Genomic DNA, 20,314 nt, shown 5'->3' with positions numbered 1-20,314 from the left:
TAACAATATTTTTTATTTTAAATTCTATTTTTTACAGGGATATGGTAACCAAAGCCCGGAGGACAGTCTCCTCTCCTCCGGACCGTGGGTACCATCTGCAACTGTTCTGCTTACTTTTTGCATGGTGTGCACAGCCACATGTGGAAAGTAAGCAGAACAATGCATTCCTATGTGTGCGGGATCGCCGCGGTTCCGCGAAATTAATGAGCATGCTGCGTTTTTTTTCTGCAAAGCGATTCCGCCGCGGTAAAAACCGCAGCATTAGCACAGCATTGCGGAATCCCATAGGAATGCATGGGATGCTTATGCTATGTGCACACGGTGCAGAATTACCTACGGGTTTTTCCGCGCGGAACCGCAGGTAAAATGACCTGCGGTTTGGTCTGCGGTTTTGCCCTGCGGTTTCACACCTCTACTATGTTAAAGGTGTGAAACCGCTGCGGAAACCACCCAAACAATTGACATGCTGCGGTTTGTAAACCGCAGCAAAACCATGCAGAAAAAACCGCACCGTGAGCACAGCGTTTTTGAAACCCCATAAGGTTTCATTGTACTGAACTTTGTCAGCGGAACTGCTGCGTTTCCGCAGGGGCAAAACTGCTGAGGAAACGCAGCAGAATCCGCACCGTGTGCACACAGCCTTATTTTTTGCAGAAAATACCGCCGCGGAAACACGAAAAAAAAAAACGGTACGTGTGAACTCAGCCTTAGAGGCCTTCTCACACCGCTAAAGCTTGGCTGGATCTGGCCAACTTTGCTACTGGCTGCCAAGCGGCAGATAACGAGCTGCTTCTGCTAGCAGCGATGAGTGGTCATGTCGCTGGTCCGAAATGTCAGTTTTCAGGAGCGCACCGCCCCCGGGAAAGCAGGAAGCTGGTAGTTGTGCTATTTTAAAGAAAGTGCATTAGAATATCCCTTTAAGAATATATTCACAGGTCAGCAACACGGGCCGACACCTATTTCTATGAAAATAAATCCGAGAATGCACTTTTATTTGTGAAGCTGATGAGTTTGGGGAGCGCAGAAGATTCACCCAACTGTTACTCCATGGGGCTAATCCATGCTTTTTCAGGGAACAATCTACGAAAAAATGTTCCACCTGGATTATATCTGCTGCATATAATTGGATTTATGTCATAGCCCATTTCCATGCATGCATGGTCCGTGGGTTTTGAAGGGATTCCATGCCAAACGCTGTGCTAAATAAGGTAAGTGTGAACAGTTCCTTACCAAGATGTGGGCCATGATTTGATTTGCGATACAGGTGCAAAAATGGCAAAAATGGCTCATCCGAAACAGGATCAGGACGTAGAAATAGCAGTGATTGGAACAGGCCATAATATGGAACTGAAGGCAAGTCAAATACAACCACAAAACATCCTCCTGGGTGTTGACGAGGGACGCAAAAAATAGGATGTGAATGGAGGGAGGGGATGATACAATGTAAAGTTGCAGGAAGAATTGTTCAGCAAAGTAATATAATGTTTAGTAGGAGATGGATCTCTTGACACACGCTTTGATACAAAGTAAAGCAACGTTTTGGGAGAGCATGGCAGTGAGTCACTTTGGCAGAGGAACGTAAAGAAGTGAGCAGCAGCCGGCGCCAGGGTCATTAAACAAGATTGAAGACATCTTCTTTTTACCTTCTTCATACACCAATGTACTTAATAATACAAGCTGTGCCGCATCACCACTTAAACTTTAGGAAATGTGTCTGTACATTAACAGAGGTAATGCAGAGAGGAAGCAGATCGTGGAGAAAAGCTTACAACATCTAGAACGTCAGAAATAAAAAGAAGATACAATGTAATACCTTCAAGAAATCCTGAAGATGCCCATAGTCACACTATGTGCCCTGATATTAGGATCAGGTCCACAGGGGAAGAGGTGAATCCCCCGGTTGGCCTCTGTGCAGGAGAGGGTCACCCAGCCCCTTATTTGAGCAGTATTTGGCTCAATCCATCTGATTAGCTATACATAGTCAAAGTCACCGTCTCATCATTCATTTATCAAATGAACAACCCAGATTAATATTACATAGAATTCTAGGTAATTTTATGAATGACGATTATGCAATATTTCAATGTAGCTGACCAGTGCCCCCCCCCCCCCCCCCCCAGAGTTACTATTGGGCCTTGGCACTCCTATGTCCAGAATATAACTAATATAATAATGGCCCCTATGTACAAGAATATAACTACTATAATACTGCCCCCTATGTACAAGAATATAACTACTATAATAATGCCCCCTATGTACAAGAATATAACTACTATAATACTGCCCCTATGTACAAGAATATAACTACTATAATACTGCTCCTATGTACAAAAATATAACTACTATAATACTGCTCCTATGTACAGAATATAACTACTATAATAATGCCCCCTATGTACAAGAATATAACTACTATAACACTGCCCCTATATACAAGAATATAACTACTATAATACTGCCCCTATGTACAAGAATATAACTACTATTATACTGCTCCCTATGTACAAGAATATAACTACTATAATACTGCCCCTATGTACAAGAATATAACTACTATAATACTGCCCCTATGTACAAGAATATAACTACTATAATACTGCTCCTATGTACAAGAATATAACTACCATAATACTGCCCCCTATGTACAAGAATATAACTACTATAATACTGCTCCTATGTACAAGAATATAGCTACCATAATACGGCCCCCTAGGTACAAGAATATAACTACTATAATACTGTCCCCTATTTACAAGAATATAACTACTATAATACTGCCCCCTATGTACAAGAATATAACTACTATCATACTGCCCCTATGTACAAGAATATAACTACTATAATACTGCTCCTATGTACAAGAACATAACTACCATAATACTGCCCCCTAGGTACAAGAATATAACTACTATAATACTGCCCCCTATGTACAAGAATATAACTACCATAACGCTGCCCCCCATGTAGAATATAACTACTATAATACTGCTCCTATGTACAAGAATATAACTACCATAATACTGCCCCCTATGTACAAGAATATAACTACTATAATACTGCCCTCTATGTACAAGAATATAACTACTATAATACTGCCCTCTATGTACAAGAATATAACTACTATAATACTGCCCCCTATGTACAAGAATATAACTACTATAATACTGCTCCTATGTACAAGAATATAACTACTATAATACTGCTCCTATGTACAAGAATATAACTACTATAATACTGCTCCTATGTACAAAATATAACTGCTATAATAATGCCCCCTATGTACAAGAATATAACTACTATAATACTGCTCCTATTTACAATATAACTACTATCATACTGCCCCTATCAACAACAATATAACTACTATAATACTGCCCCTATGTACAAGAATATAACTACTATAATACTGCCCCTATGTACAAGAATATAACTACTATAATACTGCTCCTATGTACAAGAATATAACTACTATAATACTGCCCCTATGTACAAGAATATAACTACTATAATACTGCTCCTATGTACAAGAATATAACTACTATAATACTACCCCTATGTACAAGAATATAACTACTATAATACTGCCCCTATGTACAAGAATATAAATACTATAATACTGCCCCTATGTACAAGAATATAACTACTATAATACTGCTCCTATGTACAAGAATATAACTACTATAATACTGCTCCTATGTACAAGAATATAACTTCTATAATACTGCTCCTATGTACAAGAATATAACTACTATAATACTGCTCCTATATACAAGAATATAACTACTATAATACTGCTCCTATGTACAAGAATATAACTACTATAATACTGCCCCTATGTACAAGAATATAACTACTATAATACTGCTCCTATGTACAAGAATATAACTACTATAATACTGCCCCTATGTACAAGAATATAACTACTATAATACTGCTCCTATGTACAAGAATATAACTACTATAATACTGCTCCTATGTACAAGAATATAACTACTATAATACTGCCCCTATGTACAATAATATCACTACTATAATACTGCCCCTATTTACAAGAATATAACTACTATAATACTGCTCCTATGTACAAGAATATAACTACTATAATACTGCTCCTATGTACAAGAATATAACTACTATAATACTGCCCCTATGTACAATAATATCACTACTATAATACTGCCCCCTATTTACAAGAATATAACTACTATAATACTGCTCCTCTGTACAAGAATATAACTACTATAATACTGCCCCTATGTACAATAATATCACTACTATAATACTGCCCCCTATTTACAAGAATATCACTACTATAATACTGCCCCCTATTTACAAGAATATATAACCTAAATATGCATTATATTCATTTATAGGTACAGTGGATCATCATGTTTTTCTCCGGGTTGTGTTTGCTACTTTTGCACATTTTATAGGGTCTGGCACAAGCCTTGTAGTAGAAGAAGCCAGGTGTTCAAATAACAGATTTTCTGAGCCAAAAACTAATTTAAGCTAAAATGAGATTTTCCTGGTCTGGCCTGCTGGAGCAGCCGGGAATAGATCACGGTCTTCATTCAGGTGAGCTAATCCATTCATCCGCCTTTGTTCATACAGAACAGAGCGATCTAGAAGCTAACAATGTATCACGTATGTAAAGATTATACATAACACATCAAGAATAGGAATAACTGGACCTAAACTCCAACATTCTGGAATTCTGCACAATCTGCAAAGAGTGCAACTGCACTAAATTCTGTAACTTTCTAACATTACTTGGGACTGATTCATCTAGGAAAGTTTGCCAGAATTGGAATAATCTTCCTTAAATTACAGAAAAGTTGACCTGACGTTGCAAAAAAAAGTTTTGTAATTTTAACAACAGTTGTAGAAAGCTCCGCTAACTCTTAGGAAAGTTCGGGTGAGATGGGGCATGGACATGCGTCCAACAAATTAATCACAGGCCGGTCGAAAGCTCCTGTGTATGGGAGAGATGGTCGAGGTGGCCGTAAGCTGAACAACTGGTCAAAACATTATTTTGCCGACAGCCAGCTAATGTGTATGAAGGCCTTAAAAGGAATCTCTCAGCAGGTTTTTGTCAAGTAATCTAACAACAGCATCATGGAGGGACAGAGACCCTGATTCCAGCGATCTATCACTTACTGGGTGCAGCAGTTGTGATCTCTACAGCAAGTTTAGCAGAGCTCAGAATGCAGAGCTGTGTATGACCAGGCCCACAACATTGATGAACAGCTTTTTGAGTAAACTGTATATTGACAGAAAGTGGCTAATCTGTAGTGGGGACTGTGTTGGACCAGAAGGTACAAGGTACTTAGTCCTCTACTGATAATCTCCTGCTGATAAAACACTGATTTTATTAAAGCAGCAAAACACAGCCCAGTAAGGGTACCGTTACACCTAGCGACTCACCAGCGATCCCGACCAGCGATATGATGCGGTCAGGATCGCTGGTGAATCGTAAGGTGGTCGCTAGTGAGCTGCCACACAGGCAGATCTCACCAGCGACATCGCTGGGGACGGGGATCGCTACTTACCTGTCACACTAGGCGATCCTGCGTCCTCCCGCCCGGCTCCACGCGTCGCTCGTCGTCACAGCAGGAAGCGCTGCAGGAAATGACCGACAAGGAATGATCCAGGAGCTTCTCGCGCGACCAGCGATAACCAGCGGGGGAGCCGGTCGGAGGTAAGTATCACATGCAGCGATATCGCTAGCAATATCGCTGCAACGTCACAAAATCGGTGACTTTACAGCGATATCGCAGTGTGTAACGGGGGCTTAAGTGACACATTGACGGAATCAAGGTCTATGCCCCTGCATAATGCTGCTCTCAGATTAGATAACAAAAAAAACCTACTGACAGATTCCCTTTAAATGTACTCCTATGGCCCACATACATATTAGACTTAATGACACTGACCCCCACCACCACCCCAATATCGATAGGTTTGGCCGACAGTCTTATGTGTTTGGGGTGTTGGCCGACGGATGGTCGAAAAAGCTGCATATCAGGCATATCAGATATCGGACTGCCGATCGCATTGTTCTTCCCGAGATAACCGCCATCCAATATGTCTTTTTCTTAAGCCACTTTTCTTTTTTTGTCTTGGGGTATTCCTTGAAAATATTTTTTCTGTTGTGCAAAATTCTTCAAAATACGCTTTAAATTTTTGTCTTCCCCATTTTGTGACTTTTTAGCATAAAAAGTCCCACGTTTTGCAAAATTACTGAAAATTTGCAGCAAAACTCAATCATACATAAAATTACACAGGACGTGGGGGGCTTGGCAGGTGTACATTTGCGTCAACTGGTAACAACTTTTTAAAAAGTCGCAAATGATGAATCAGTTAAAAACATCTTAAAAGCCCCAAACCTAACCCGCAATGTCAAATACAAAAAAACCTAGCAACAAATTAAATTAAAGCGATTTAAAACCAAGTGAAAAATAGCAAAAACAGGTCAAAAACAGGCGCAAATGCAAAAAAGAATGGGGCGCAGAAGAGCATTTACAAAACTTGTTTTTTATATCGCAAGTAAATTTTAATCCTAGAAGTTTCTATCATGACTTCAGGGGTGCAATGTAAACCCCCAGTAATCTGGGAATAGAGGGGACATTTATGGGTGGGATTAGTGGGTGTACAAAGCAAACTGATGGTCGGAGATATCTGAATCACAATGGCCGCAGTGAAAAGAATATTTAGTTTTAGACTTCAGAAAATAAAGGAATGTGAGCGATGCATCTGCAAGTTCAGTCTTATAAGCGGAAAGTTGGAAAACCGGTTCCTCAAGCTAAATACTGAGGAGGACAAAAGAGCGCTCTGTGACCGCTGAGCTCCGGGCTCCGAGTTCCTCCAAATGAAATCCCAGGTTTGCTGATTTTAATCTCGCTCACTTCTTTGGTTTAGAAGAAACAGCTAAGATGGTTCAGATAATCAAGACGTCGGGGCAAATGGAAATTCAGGTTACAAGTCTCCTGATTGTGAGATTCAATCCCGTGAAAAGCCAGAGCCGCGCTTACTCAGCGCACACCGAATCGGGGCGGCACGACACTTATAACGTCAAGATTTCAAAGGGTTGTTTCCAAAATGGAATGCAAAAAATGGAATGAATGCAGTCCGATAATCCGGCAGCAAATTACTTCTGAATTAAGGTTTTCAACCTGTAGCAAACAACTCCCTATCAATGGGTCCAGGGAGGTGAAATAATAAAATGAGAAAACTATACTCACCCTCCTGGTCCATCACTATATCCTGCTGAATACTCAGCGCTATATACACCACTAGCTCTGCTGGGATCAACATCCACGTGAACACTGCAACCAATCCAAACATGGGCGCTGCAACCAATCAGCAGCGACTGATCAGCTCGAGCTTTCACACTTTATATGAGCGGAAGAAGCTAAACGTGAGCACTGCAGCCTATCTGCAGCCATTGGACACTGATCCCATTGGGGATTATTACTCTTTTTTTTTTTCACCTGCCTGGGCCCATTAATAAAGAGTTGCCCAGGAGTCGACAATCCCTTTAAGGCCTCTTTCACACTTCAGTTTTTTGCATCAGTCAAAATCCGCCAAAAGGACGGATGGCGGATCCGTTTTAGTACTGATGACAATGGATGCCACCCGTCCGTTTTTTTGACGGATCCGCAAAATGAAGAATTTTAAAGGAATCGCAGCCTGGAAAAGGAGAGAGAGAGAGAAAGAGAGAGAGAGAGAGAATTTTTTTTTTTGTCCGGCACCCAGAAAGAATTTCGGGTTAAATGTGTGTCTGGAGGATCCGCCAGAGGAAAAAACGTTGCAAGCTCCGTTTTCAAATCTTTGAGGATGGTGACGGAGCAACTTTTGGCGGATCCTCAAAAAAAACGGATGCAACGGACGGCAATCCGTCACAATCCGCCATTAATGGAAGTCAATGGGGAAAAAAACGGATCCTCAAAAGAAAATTGAGGATCCATTTTTTTCAAAACCTGGCGGATTGTGACTGATTGTAAAAAACTGAGGTGTGAAAGAGGCCTAATGGACTAATATTACTTACAGAATATAATACACCAGTCAGATTTATACAAAAGTTTATGTTCCGTTATTTCTAACAAACCTCCTAAGCACAAGTTTTTTATATGAACTTCAAAAATTGTACATCATCATGTATAAGAACTGTACGGTTTGTTAACAGATTATAATAACCTATCCCATAAATGTCCGGTCATTTTCTAATCTGTTCAGGTCCTGAATTACTTCCTGTATTTTACTCTAGAGCTGCACTCACTATTCTGGTGCTGCAGTCACTGTGTACATACATTACATTATTGATCCTGAGTTACATCCTGCATTATACTCCGGAGCTGCACTCACTATTCTGCTGGAGCAGTCACTGTGTACATACATTACATTACTGATCCTGAGTTATATCCTGTATTATACTCCAGAGCTGCACTCACTATTCTGCTGGAGCAGTCACTGTGTACATACAGTTGTGGCCAAAAGTATTGACACCCCTGCAATTCTGTCAGATAATACTCAGTTTCTTCCTGAAAATGATTGGAAACACAAATTCTTTGTTATTATTATCTTCATTTAATTTGTCTTAAATGAAAAAACACAAAAAGAATTGTCCTAAAGCCAAATTGGATATAATTCCACACCAAACATAAAAAAGAGGGTGGACAAAAGTATTGGCACTGTTTGAAAAATCATGTGATGCTTCTCTAATTTGTGTAATTAACAGCACCTGTAACTTACCTGTGGCACCTAACAGGTGTTGGCAATAACTAAATCACACTTGCAGCCAGTTGACATGGATTAAAGTTGACTCAACCTCTGTCCTGTGTCCTTGTGTGTACCACATTGAGCATGGAGAAAAGAAAGAAGACCAAAGAACTGTCTGAGGACTTGAGAAACCAAATTGTGAGGAAGCATGAGCAATCTCAAGGCTGCAAGTCCATCTCCAAAGACCTGAATGTTCATGTGTCTACCGTGCACAGTGTCATCAAGAAGTGTAAAGCCCATGGCACTGTGGCTATCCTCCCTAGATGTGGACGGAAAAGAAAAATTGACAAGAGATTTCAACGCAAGATTGTGCGGATGTTGGATAAAGAACCTCGACTAATATCCAAACAAGTTCAAGCTGCCCTGCAGTCCGAGGGTACAACAGTGTCAACCCGTACTATCCGTCAGCGTCTGAATGAAAAGGGACTGTATGGTAGGAGACCCAGGAAGACCCCACTTCTTACCCCGAGACAGAAAAAAGCCAGGCTGGAGTTTGCCAAAACTTATCTGAAAAAGCCTAAAACGTTTTGGACGAATGTTCTCTGGTCAGATGAGACAAAAGTAGAGCTTTTTGGGCAAAGGCATCAATATAGAATTTACAGGAGAAAAAAAAAGAGGCATTCAAAGAAAAGGACACGGTCCCTACATTCAAACATGGCGGAGGTTCCCTGATGTTTTGGGGTTGCTTTGCTGCCTCTGGCACTGGACTGCTTGACCGTGTGGCATTATGAAGTCAGAAGACTACCAACAAATTTTGCAGCATAATGTAGGGCCCAGTGTGAGAAAGCTGGGTGTCCCTCAGAGGTCAAGGGTCTTCCAGCAGGACAATGACCCAAAACACACTGAAAAAGCACTAGAAAATGGTTTGAGAGAAAGCACTGGAGACTTCTAAGGTGGCCAGCAATGAGTCCAGACCTGAATCCCATAGAACACCTGTGGAGAGATCTAAAAATGGCAGTTTGGAGAAGGCCCCCTTCTAATATCAGGGACCTGGAGCAGTTTGCCAAAGAAGAATGGTCTAAAATTCCAGCAGAGCATTGTAAGAAACTCATTGATGGTTACCTGAAGCGGTTGGTCGCATTTTTTTTCTCTAAAGGTTTTGCAACCAAGTATTAGGTTGAGGGTGCCAATACTTTTGTGTGGTCCATTTTTTGAGTTTTGTGTGAAATGATCAATGTTTTGCTTTTTGCTTCATTCTCTTTAAATGAAGATAATAATATCAAAGAATTTGTGTTTGCAATGATTTTCAGGAAGAACTGAGTATTTTTCTGACAGAATTGCAGGGGTCTCAATACTTTTGGCCACAACTGTACATTACATTACTGATCCTGAGTTACATCCTGTATTATACCCCAGAGCTGCACTCACTATTCTGCTGGTGCAGTCACTGTGTACATACATTACATTACTGATCCCGAGTTACATCGTGTATTATACTCCAGAGCTGCACTCTCTATTCTGCTGGTGCAGTCACTGTGTACATACATTACTGATCCTGAGTTACATCCTGTATTATACCCCAGAGCTGCACTCACTATTCTGCTGGTGCAGTCACTGTGTACATACATTACATTACTGATCCCGAGTTACATCGTGTATTATACTCCAGAGCTGCACTCTCTATTCTGCTGGTGCAGTCACTGTGTACATACATTACATTACTGATCCTGAGATAGGCCGGTTACACACTAGCGTTTGTGTCCGCACCGTAGGGCTGCGTACTTCTTCCCTTAAGATCCACAGCACTTTACAGACATTATCATCGCTGTCCCCATTGGGGCTCACAATCTAAATTCCCTACCAGTATGTCTTTGGAATGTGGGAGGAAACCGGAGTATCCGGAGGAAACCCACGCAAACACGGGGAGAACATGCAAACTCCTTGCAGATGTTGTCCTTGGTGGGATTTGAACCCAGGACCCCAGCACTAGAAGGCTGCAGTGCTAACCACTGAGCCAAAGTGCTCATTTATTTCCTAACTTGACACTGTTTCTAGATGTCGTCTAGTCCTTACAAGTTAAGCTCCACATACACACTAGTGTGTTTGGGGTGTCCTGATGCATTTTTCGTAGGACACCTATCTAGATTTTCAGCTGAGCCTGCTGCCGGGGGTTCAGCCTGTTGTATATGGGGGGCCTTTAGTCATACGGGGGTCATACTACCGTTTGCTGATGTGTCTATATCCTAAAGAGGATATGCTCAAGTAAAGGCTGTGTCCACCCGGCCATGGGAGAGGATACAAAGTACGAAGTTTCCAGCTGCACAGTATGAAAAATAGCTAAACTCCTGATAGAATGGAGCCGTTACCTATGAAGAGCTACGTTGGCTCCATTCACACCTCCGATGGGTTCATTTCCTTTTCATGCGCTGCCACATTTCACTGATCGCAGCAGTTTTCATTCCCTGGTTCGGGCTGGATGACGCCCCGTGCAGACTCCAGTGAAGAACAACTTGTGTAAACTTCCCCAGATATCGCACATCTGCAAGAAAGCTTAGTTGTCATGAAGCCCTGAAGTGGCGCCTTCGGCCCATAGTGGGCGCTGTCGGTCTACTTTTCATGGGTGTGGCCATAACGCCGTTACAGGCATATTTGGAATCTGCCCCCCCCCCCGAATGTTCCTGTGACTACAAGAGGAATAATCAGCCTTCTGCTTTATAAATCACGGGGGAGCAGAATATTAGAAATCAGCATGCGAGCGACCGGGGGGGCGTATACGAGGCCAACAATGCTACAATAGCTGTACAGCGAGACGGAGGCGCCGCTCTACACAGCGCTGCACATCGCTGCATGGAAGCTGCAAACGGCTTCACAACAAATCCTACATGAAAAAACATCACTTTCCCTGCCTGACAATGACACTGATGAGCTGCGAGCGACGTCTCTGTGTTTCCATAGACTGAAATCATCTAGTGGCCTGAGACGCTACACTGTAACGCACAGCTGAGGACAGAGGACCCAAACCTACACAACAGGGCAGCGAGCAATCTGCAAAAAGAGGCAGAGTCACCGATCAGCCTGGGGCCCGGCTTCCTCAGGGAAAGGCATAATCAGCCATTTCCTAACATAATATATCTTGTATATCATAAATCATTAATTTTGCAGCTTTGAAATAATAAAAAAAATCGGTGCTTTACACTGCAGGTCATTATTGTTCAATCTACAATTGCTCATATAGATTAAGGCTAAGTGCACACGTACCGGAACTCTCGCGGAAATTACCGCGAGAATTCCGGAATTCCAGTCCGCGGGAAAATCGCATTTTAAATTCCCGCGATTTTCCCGCGGAAAAACTAGCGTTTTCGAAGCGTATTTAGCTTGCAGAATACTAGCGTTTTCCAAGCGATCTGTAGCATCGCTTGGAAAACTGATTGACAGGTTGGTCACACTCGTCACACATAGTGTTTGACAAGTGTGACCAACTTCTTACTACTGAGGCCGCCTATGCAGCATCAGTAGTAAAAGATAAAATGTAAAAAAAAAATAAAAAATAGTGTTATTCTTACCTTCCGACGTCCCGCGCAGCCGTTCCCAGTAATCCTTTGCGAAAATGCCCGCAATGACGTCCGTTCTCGCGGGATCGCGATGTCTCGCAGTAATTCGCGATGACGCCGCGCGAATGACCGCGAGACTTCGCGATCCCGCGAGAACGGACGCAAAGGATTACTGGGAACGAGAGCGTGAAGAGAAGCGGGAAGACTGCGCGGGACGTCGGAGGGTGAGAATAACAATATTTTTTATTTTTAAATTCTATTTTTTACAGGGATATGGTACCCAAAGCCCGGAGGACAGTCTCCTCTCCTCCGGACCGTGGGTACCATCCGCAATTGCTCTGCTTACTTTCCGCATGGTGTGCACAGCCACATGCGGGAAGTAAGCGGAACAATGCATTCCTATGGGTGCGGGATCGCCGCGATTCCGCAAATTAATGAGCATGCTGCGGTTTGTACCGCGAAGCGATTCCGCCGCGGTAAAAACCGCAGCATTAGCACAGCATTGCGGAATCCCATAGGAATGCATGGGATGCTTATTTTTCGCGGCAAAATCGCGTGGTTAAAACCGCCGCGGAAACGCGAAAAAAAACGCCAAGTGTGAACTCAGCCTAAGGCATTGCATAATTAAGAATATATGTAGAGATGGGCACAGCCAGAAGAGGGTCCCTGTAGAAGGATGGTATATGGTCTAGGTCCACCCCTGAATCTACACATTAACTCTACCAGCAGAATAGTGAGTGCAGCTCTGGAGTATAATACAGGATGTAACTCAGGATCAGTAATGTAATGTATGTACACAGTGACTGCACCAGCAGAATTGTGAGTGCAGCTCTGGAGTATAATACAGGATGTAACTCAGGATCAGTAATGTAATGTATGTACACAGTGACTGCACCAGCAGAATAGTGAGTGCAGCTCTGGAGTATAATACAGGATGTAACTCAGGATCAGTAATGTAATGTATGCACACAGTGACTGCACCAGCAGAATAGTGAGTGCAGCTCTGGGGTAAATACAGGATGTGACTCAGGATCAGTACAGGATCAGTAATGTAATGTATGTACACAGTGACTGCACCAGCAGAATAGTGAGTGCAGCTCTGGAGTATAATACAGGATGTAACTCAGGATCAGTAATGTAATGTATGTACACAGTGACTGCACCAGCAGAATAGTGAGTGCAGCTCTGGAGTATAATGCAGGATGTAACTCAGGATCTAAAGTAATGCAATGTATGTACTGTGAGGTAGCGCTGTCATTCAGTTACGGGATCACTCGCTTGGCAGTGAATAAAACACATCCGGCACCGGGTTTTCTTAAAACCATAACATAGTCCATGCGGTTTATTCCTCCTTCATAAACCCACAGTAGCAATATACAACAGCTTAGCATCCATTACAGAGCTTCACTCTGGTTATCCTGTAGTCACACAGGTTATGCACATGTCCATTGCGCAGGTTCTTCAGCCTCAGCATTATCTCACCCATCAGGGTTCCTCATGCGGCTTCACCATCGCACACGTTTTTTCCCTCCAGGGAACTCTCAGGCACACATCGCCATTGCTCATAGCCACCTCTCATGCTGTGAGCCAGGAGACAACTCTCCTCGCGGGACCTTCCGCTCTGGACCAACCAGGTCCCTGCATTCAACCCATGTGACCTAACCTGGCCACCATATATGGTCCGTAGCCACGCCCACCGGGTCACATGGCTATGACCTCATCACAGGTCCTTCACACACAATCTTTTACTATAGTGTACTAAACACACCCCCTGGGTGGGTTTGTAGGTAACTAGGTTCGCCCGTCTCCCTAGTTACCTGGAGACTTCTCCCTGACACAATGACAAAGCACCGCAGCAGTATCACTGCTGCTCAACACACGCATCAGTCTCCATCTCAAGGCCACCCACCTTGAGATACATAACGGTCCTTCCATATTCTGCCACTCATCCTCTCTCTTGGGACATCCACACAGCACCCCCTAGTGGTCACAGTGGTCATTACACCACATACCTCCCCCTCTGTTCAAACCTGTGGGGTTGAACACACAGCATAACCCCAGGATCTCGAGACCGGGCACTCACTACACTTTCCCCCCAGGTCGAGAGAACCATCTCCATCTGTCATACGGCCTCATCTCTGCGTTAGGTCTCCCCCGCCCCCAGCGGTCAGAATATTGGCCCTGATCTTTGGCCCTCCAGTCGCAGTCTGTCTGCATCATCAGACACTGTTTAGTCACCACCCTCCTACAGTGCGCTTCGTCACCTGACCTTTCTCCCACTGACCGGCTCTCCCTGTTGGTACGGTCATCAGTCTTAATCGGGCCTACTGTCTGGCCTGTGTCTGACCCATTCAGCGTCTCACAGGAACTAATGTCTCTCAGCCTCGCATGGCCCGTTAAACTGCCACTTGCTGACATTCTTCGGCCACCTGCCATGTCACTACTTGGAGGAACCCTTCGGGTCCTTACATCTTGGGTTGAAGGCGGCCGCCACCTGGTATTCCGTACCTCTTTATTAATTCGCCGACGGTCCAGCCTCAACTGCTCAATTTCTTGCAGGTACCCCACTCGATACTTTACGAGCATCCGAAAGTCTCTCAGGCTCTCCACGGAGCCAACCACCATGATGGGAATCCTACCCACTTCACGGGATACCTGGTCTTCATCATCAGGAGGAATACTCACCCTCACCACACCGGAGATATTGACAAGGTCATGCATTACCTTCCCGAAACTTCCAATGATTCTCCCAATCAGAGCTTTGGGTACCGGAACCACATCTTTCCGCAAACCCAGCCGATCCATAGCCTCTCTTGCTAACTCTAGGCGTCGAGCAGCCTTCACATTACTCCGCCTTACCAGCTGTTTGGCGTGGAGACATTGTAGATGCATCTCTTTCAGGACAGCTACTCGGTTTGATGTATCTTCTCTGGCTGATACTATCACCAACTGCCGAGTCTCAGGTGCCTAGTGCACCTTACACGCTTTGACCGCCTCTATGAAAGTCTCATGCACACGTTCTTCAGCACAGGCTTCTTGCATGTCTTCTGGTACATCAATCACAGACTGGAAGGTCGTGGTCTTGCTCTCTTCCTGGACCGAAGGCTTTGGCTTTACCGCAGACACTTCCCTCACTACAGTTGACCCGACCGGGTGATTGTCTTCTTCAGTTCTTAACTCACAAACGTCACACGATTTGATCACTTCATGACCCTTTGCCACGATGGATACTGGCAGTTCTGTCTTATTACCACTCGCGCTCACCCCCGGTAAGTCTTCATCCAACTTCTCCCGCAGAAGACTTTTTACTACTCCGAGTTCCTCCATCTCTTCCTTGAGGTTCTTGTTCACACTTTGCCAGGTGGACAGGTGACCTCTGAGCTCTAAGCCTTCTTTTTCGAGCTCCTCGACCCTGTGCTCGGCCGTTTGTCTCAGTACTCTTTCTCGCTTGACATGTTCATCCACCTCTTCTCTGAGGGCCTTATTCAGTCCTTGCCACGTTACCATGTGACCTTTGAGCTCAGAGACTTCTTTCTCTAGCCCTTCTATTCTGTGCTCGCTTTCTTTCTCAGAGCCACAGTCACCCCCAGCGATTGAATCACCCCGACCTGCCGAGTCATCCCTCCAGTTACTCACTAACCGTGTGACTACTTCAGCCGTCTTATCCACCAGGTCAGCGTCAGTCCATTCACAACATGTCAGGTCAGTCCGTTGGGCTGACGTACCCCTTTTCCTGGTCACTACCACCTCTGACCTCTCCACGTCAGGAGCAGTCACCGTCTTCGTATTGGTTAGCCCATCAGTAGGAACGTCTCCCTCGTCGTACCATAGGTCATCCAACACGACAAGGTCCCGGCCGCCCTCCAAGGTATACACTAAGTCTGGTGGTATCCCACCACCTTGGCACTCACTGCCTCCGGGCCCCTCAAACACCACTCTGTCTAGCACATAGTTCACAGTGACCCCATGTTTACAGAGAACCTGGGCCATTTTCTCAGTCAGACAGAAAGTGAGAGGAGTTCCTACCAGAGTCACCTGACTCTTGGGAGTCCAACCGTCCCGAGATTCCTTCCGGGTGCATCACAGTACACACTTGCGGTCCATCATGCTCCGGAAAGTATAACCTACATTCTGAAAACAACCTACACGAACACTGGTTTCCCAGACATACCCACTGAGCCAACCAGTGCTGCCATTTCTTCAAACTCAGCCTCTTTCTGGACCGCTACCCCCGTTTGGGTCACCGCCCCCCTCTGGGACTCCACCCCTTTTTGGGTTACCCTCTCAATTTGGGTCACCTCCCCCCTCTGGGACTCCAACCCCCTTTGGGCTACCACCCCGATTTGGGCCGCCGCCCCCTTTCGGGACTTCCCCATGTCCGTTATACCGGTCTTCTCAGACCACAGTTCACACCACACAGTTTATGTCTCTCACGATACCACACAAGTCCTTGTTGGCACCATCACAGCTCCTGCTGTCACAGAACACCGTCACCACCAGCTGCCAGTATCCTCTTTGTAACCCCGCTGAGATACAGCAAGCCGCTTGTCACCTTCTTGACTCCCAGTGAGCCACCGCAGGCTGAGTTGAGAAAAGAAAAAAAAAAAACACACCACACAAAACTCACGTGTCCTGACTGTGTGCTATTCAGGACGCTCCTGTCTCCACCTGAGACCGTCCAACACACAGGGCGCACCGGGTTCGATTCAGGGAGCGACCCTTCTCCCAGAGTCTCCCCACACACCGGCCTCACCAGGTTCAGGGGCTCGGCGGGTGCTCTTCAGGACATCTGTCTCTGCCTGAGACTGCCGAGCACTCGCGCCTCACCAGGTCCAAGGTCACACCACGTGCTCCTGGGATCCGACTCTTCTCCCAGGGCTGACCCTCCAGGACCTTTCCTCACTGAACCCTCCACATACACAGTCTTCCTCACTGACCTAGGTCAGTACCACACGAACACCTGTCCGTTACCTGTGTCGGCCACACGGGTCACAGTCTTACTGACCCAGGTCAGTACCACACGAACACCAGTCCGCTACCTGAGTCGCCCACACAGGGCCTCGGGTACCTCTTCTCCGCAGAGGCACCCTAGCAATCACCAGTCTCTTTCTCCTGGGGAAGCGGCCGCACTGGGCTCACCGATCCGGAGAGTGCCTTACTCACTAGGCCGCCCCACGGTTTCCAAAACCACAGCCGGACAAGTGGCTTCCCCAATTGCAGGCCGTCCCAGGCTCTGCTCACACACGTGGCCGGTCAGCAGCACATCACATGGCTTTCAAAACTGTCAGCCCTCCTGGCTCAGCGTTGCCGGCACTGCCCATAGCCTTCTCCACCAATTGTGAGGTAGCGCTGTCATTCAGTTAGGGGATCACTCGCTTGGCAGCGAATAAAACACATCCGACACCGAGTTTTCATAAAACCATAACATAGTCCATGCGATTTATTCCTCCATCATAAACCCACAGTATCAATATACAACAGCTTAGCGTCCATTACAGAGCTTCACTCTGGTTATCCTGTACTCACACAGGTTATGCACATGTCCATTGCGCAGGCTCTTCAGCCTCAGCGTTATCTCACCCGTCAGGGTTCCTCATGCGGCTTCACCATCGTACACGTTCGTTCCCTCCAGGGAACTCTCAGGCACACATCGCCATTGCTCATAGCCACCTCTCATGCTGTGAGCCAGGAGACAACTCTCCTCGCGGGACCTTCCGCTCAGGACCAACCAGGTCCCTGCATTCAACCCATGTGACCTAACCTGGCCAAAATATATGGTCCGTAGCCACGCCAACCGGGTCACATGGCTATGACCTCATCACAGGTCCTTCACACACTCACAATCTTTTACTATAGTGTACTAAGCACACCCCCTGGGTGGGTTTATATGTAACTAGGTTCGCCCGTCTCCCTAGTTACCTGGAGACTTCTACCTGACACAATGACACAGCACCACAGCAGTATCACTGCTGCTCAACACACGCATCAGTCTCCATCTCAAGGCCACCCACCTTGAGATACATAACGGACCTTCCATATTCTGCCACTCATCCTCTCTCTTGGGACATCCACACAGTGCCCCCTAGCGGACACAGTGGTCATTACACCACAGTACACAGTGACTGCACCAGCAGAATAGTGAGTGCAGCTCTGGGGTATAATACAGGCTGTAACTCAGGATCAGTAATGTAATGTATGTACACAGTGACTGCACCAGCAAAATAGTGAGTGCAGCTCTGGGGTAAAATACAGGCTGTAACTCAGGATCAGTAATGTAATGTATGTACACAGTGACTGCACCAGCAGAATAGTGAGTGCAGCTCTGGGGTAGAATACAGGATGTCACTCAGGATCAGTAATGTAATGTATGTACACAGTGACTGCACCAGCAGAATAATGAGTGCAGCTCTGGAGTATAATACAGGATGTAACTCAGGATCAGTAATGTAATGTATGTACACAGTGACTGCACCAGCAGAATAGTGAGTGCAGCTCTGGAGTAAAGGATATAACTTAGTAATTTAATTCAAAGTTCATAACCAGGGAAGAATCATAAAATAGTGTTGCCTAAGCAAATTATAGGTATACTAGTTTGTATCCTTCAGTTATGAGACTGCTTTTAATTATAGAAATATAACAATACAATGTTTACAAAAATAATAATTATGTTCTTAGAATTTAGTGTTGTGACCCCCATATAAAGTATCATGGATGGATGGACTCACCATTCTCCGGCTGGTCCTTGATATCAGCCTCGCTGGGCTGGCTGGGACTCTCTGACTGACTTGAATCTGGTAACAGAAAATAACGACTTTTTATAATCTGTTTCTGAGTAAATATACACCAAATTTATGATTCAGGAACATGTAACAAAAAGTTCATTAGTGTCCACAGAAATGTGATAAACGATACAGTATCATCAGTGCTACATTCTAGAAGTCTGCAACATCTCTGCTCCTGTGACCCCATGATAACACTTCCAGTTTCACGCCTGTTTCTCCCTGCTGCAAACATTGTGTGAAGCTAAATAACCTTGTACATCAATGTGAACACATGCACACGTGGCGGTCAGTAGCGAAGGCAACTGTCCCTATGAGATGAAAGAAGCATTAAAGAAAAACTTCAGCCGTCCAACTGGAATATGATGGTACGATTTACTGATTTACGAAGACCCCACTTCTTATGCTGCTTCTTGCTACAGACAGTAGAAGAGAGGCAATGCACTGCAGGATCAGACTACACAAGGGTTGTTTGTAGTCTGTAACCATGGAGACACATAGCTCTGCACAGGAGCTGGGTATGCAAAACAGAGAGATTTTTAATCACGTTTATTTGCATGCTGCCTTCATTTTTTTTTTAAGCGGCAGCAATAAAACATCGGTTGCAAGAGTCTATACGCCCACTAGATAAGTCAATTCCGTCATGTAGAGCCATTTATGTAATGAAGGCCGAATGAGATATACTGATTATTTTCTCTTTAATTAAACAAACCGCCCCCTCTACTTGTCAGAAGTAAAATATCGCCCTCTAGATAGGAAAAAAAAAAAGCTTGCTGCCACAGATGACCCGAGATGATGAAGGGGCCGTCTGGATTTCACAGTCCCACTGTGCACCAATGTGTAAAACAGTGAGAGCTGTCAATCATCCGGGGGTAACAGGTAATCCGATGAATAGATTAATATCTGCCCATCTATAATGAATGCAAATGACGGATCCATATTGGAAGCATTTCCATGAAATCAATAGCATTACTTAGTGCACTGGACTCAGCCGCTCCCATTGACATTGGGTACCGAGCATTAACTCATTGCATTTCCCAGGAGTCAGCGCTTCCCTACAGGAACTGCTTCAATCCCCGACTGCACAAAGCTCAGATTTATTTATCTGTGATCTGGCTTAGTAATAATAACCAATGTAATCGGAAATATCCAGATATAATTTACAAGCTTGTTTAGGGTATGTGCAAATGCAGAGTAAAATACGCCCATTTCTACAAGTTTTTACGAGCATTTTTATTTGCACTTTGTTTTTCCTATTCACTTAAA

The 20,314-nt window shown here is 44.7% G+C and overlaps 1 protein-coding gene across 21 annotated transcripts in view; it reads right to left on the bottom strand.

Annotated features, from left to right (window-relative positions):
* Window positions 1–20,314, bottom strand: part of NFIA (nuclear factor I A) — a 507,433-nt gene that overhangs the window by 156,421 nt on the left and 330,698 nt on the right. For 20 of the 21 annotated variants that reach the window (XM_073544603.1, XM_073544612.1, XM_073544611.1 and 17 more), the window contains exon 3: window positions 18,995–19,060. The exons of the other annotated variant lie outside the window; for it this stretch is intronic. In XM_073544603.1, coding sequence (XP_073400704.1) covers window positions 18,995–19,060 — 66 coding nt within the window. The remainder of the gene's footprint in view (window positions 1–18,994; window positions 19,061–20,314) is intronic. 21 annotated transcript variants of the gene reach the window in all.

This window comes from Dendrobates tinctorius, unplaced genomic scaffold, assembly GCF_039654945.1.
Source record: "Dendrobates tinctorius isolate UK_male_01 unplaced genomic scaffold, ASM3965494v1 ptg000138l, whole genome shotgun sequence".
Taxonomy (NCBI): Eukaryota; Metazoa; Chordata; class Amphibia; order Anura; family Dendrobatidae; genus Dendrobates; species Dendrobates tinctorius.
Note: the sequence above shows the minus strand (reverse complement) of the source record. Positions and strands in the feature narration are given on the sequence as shown.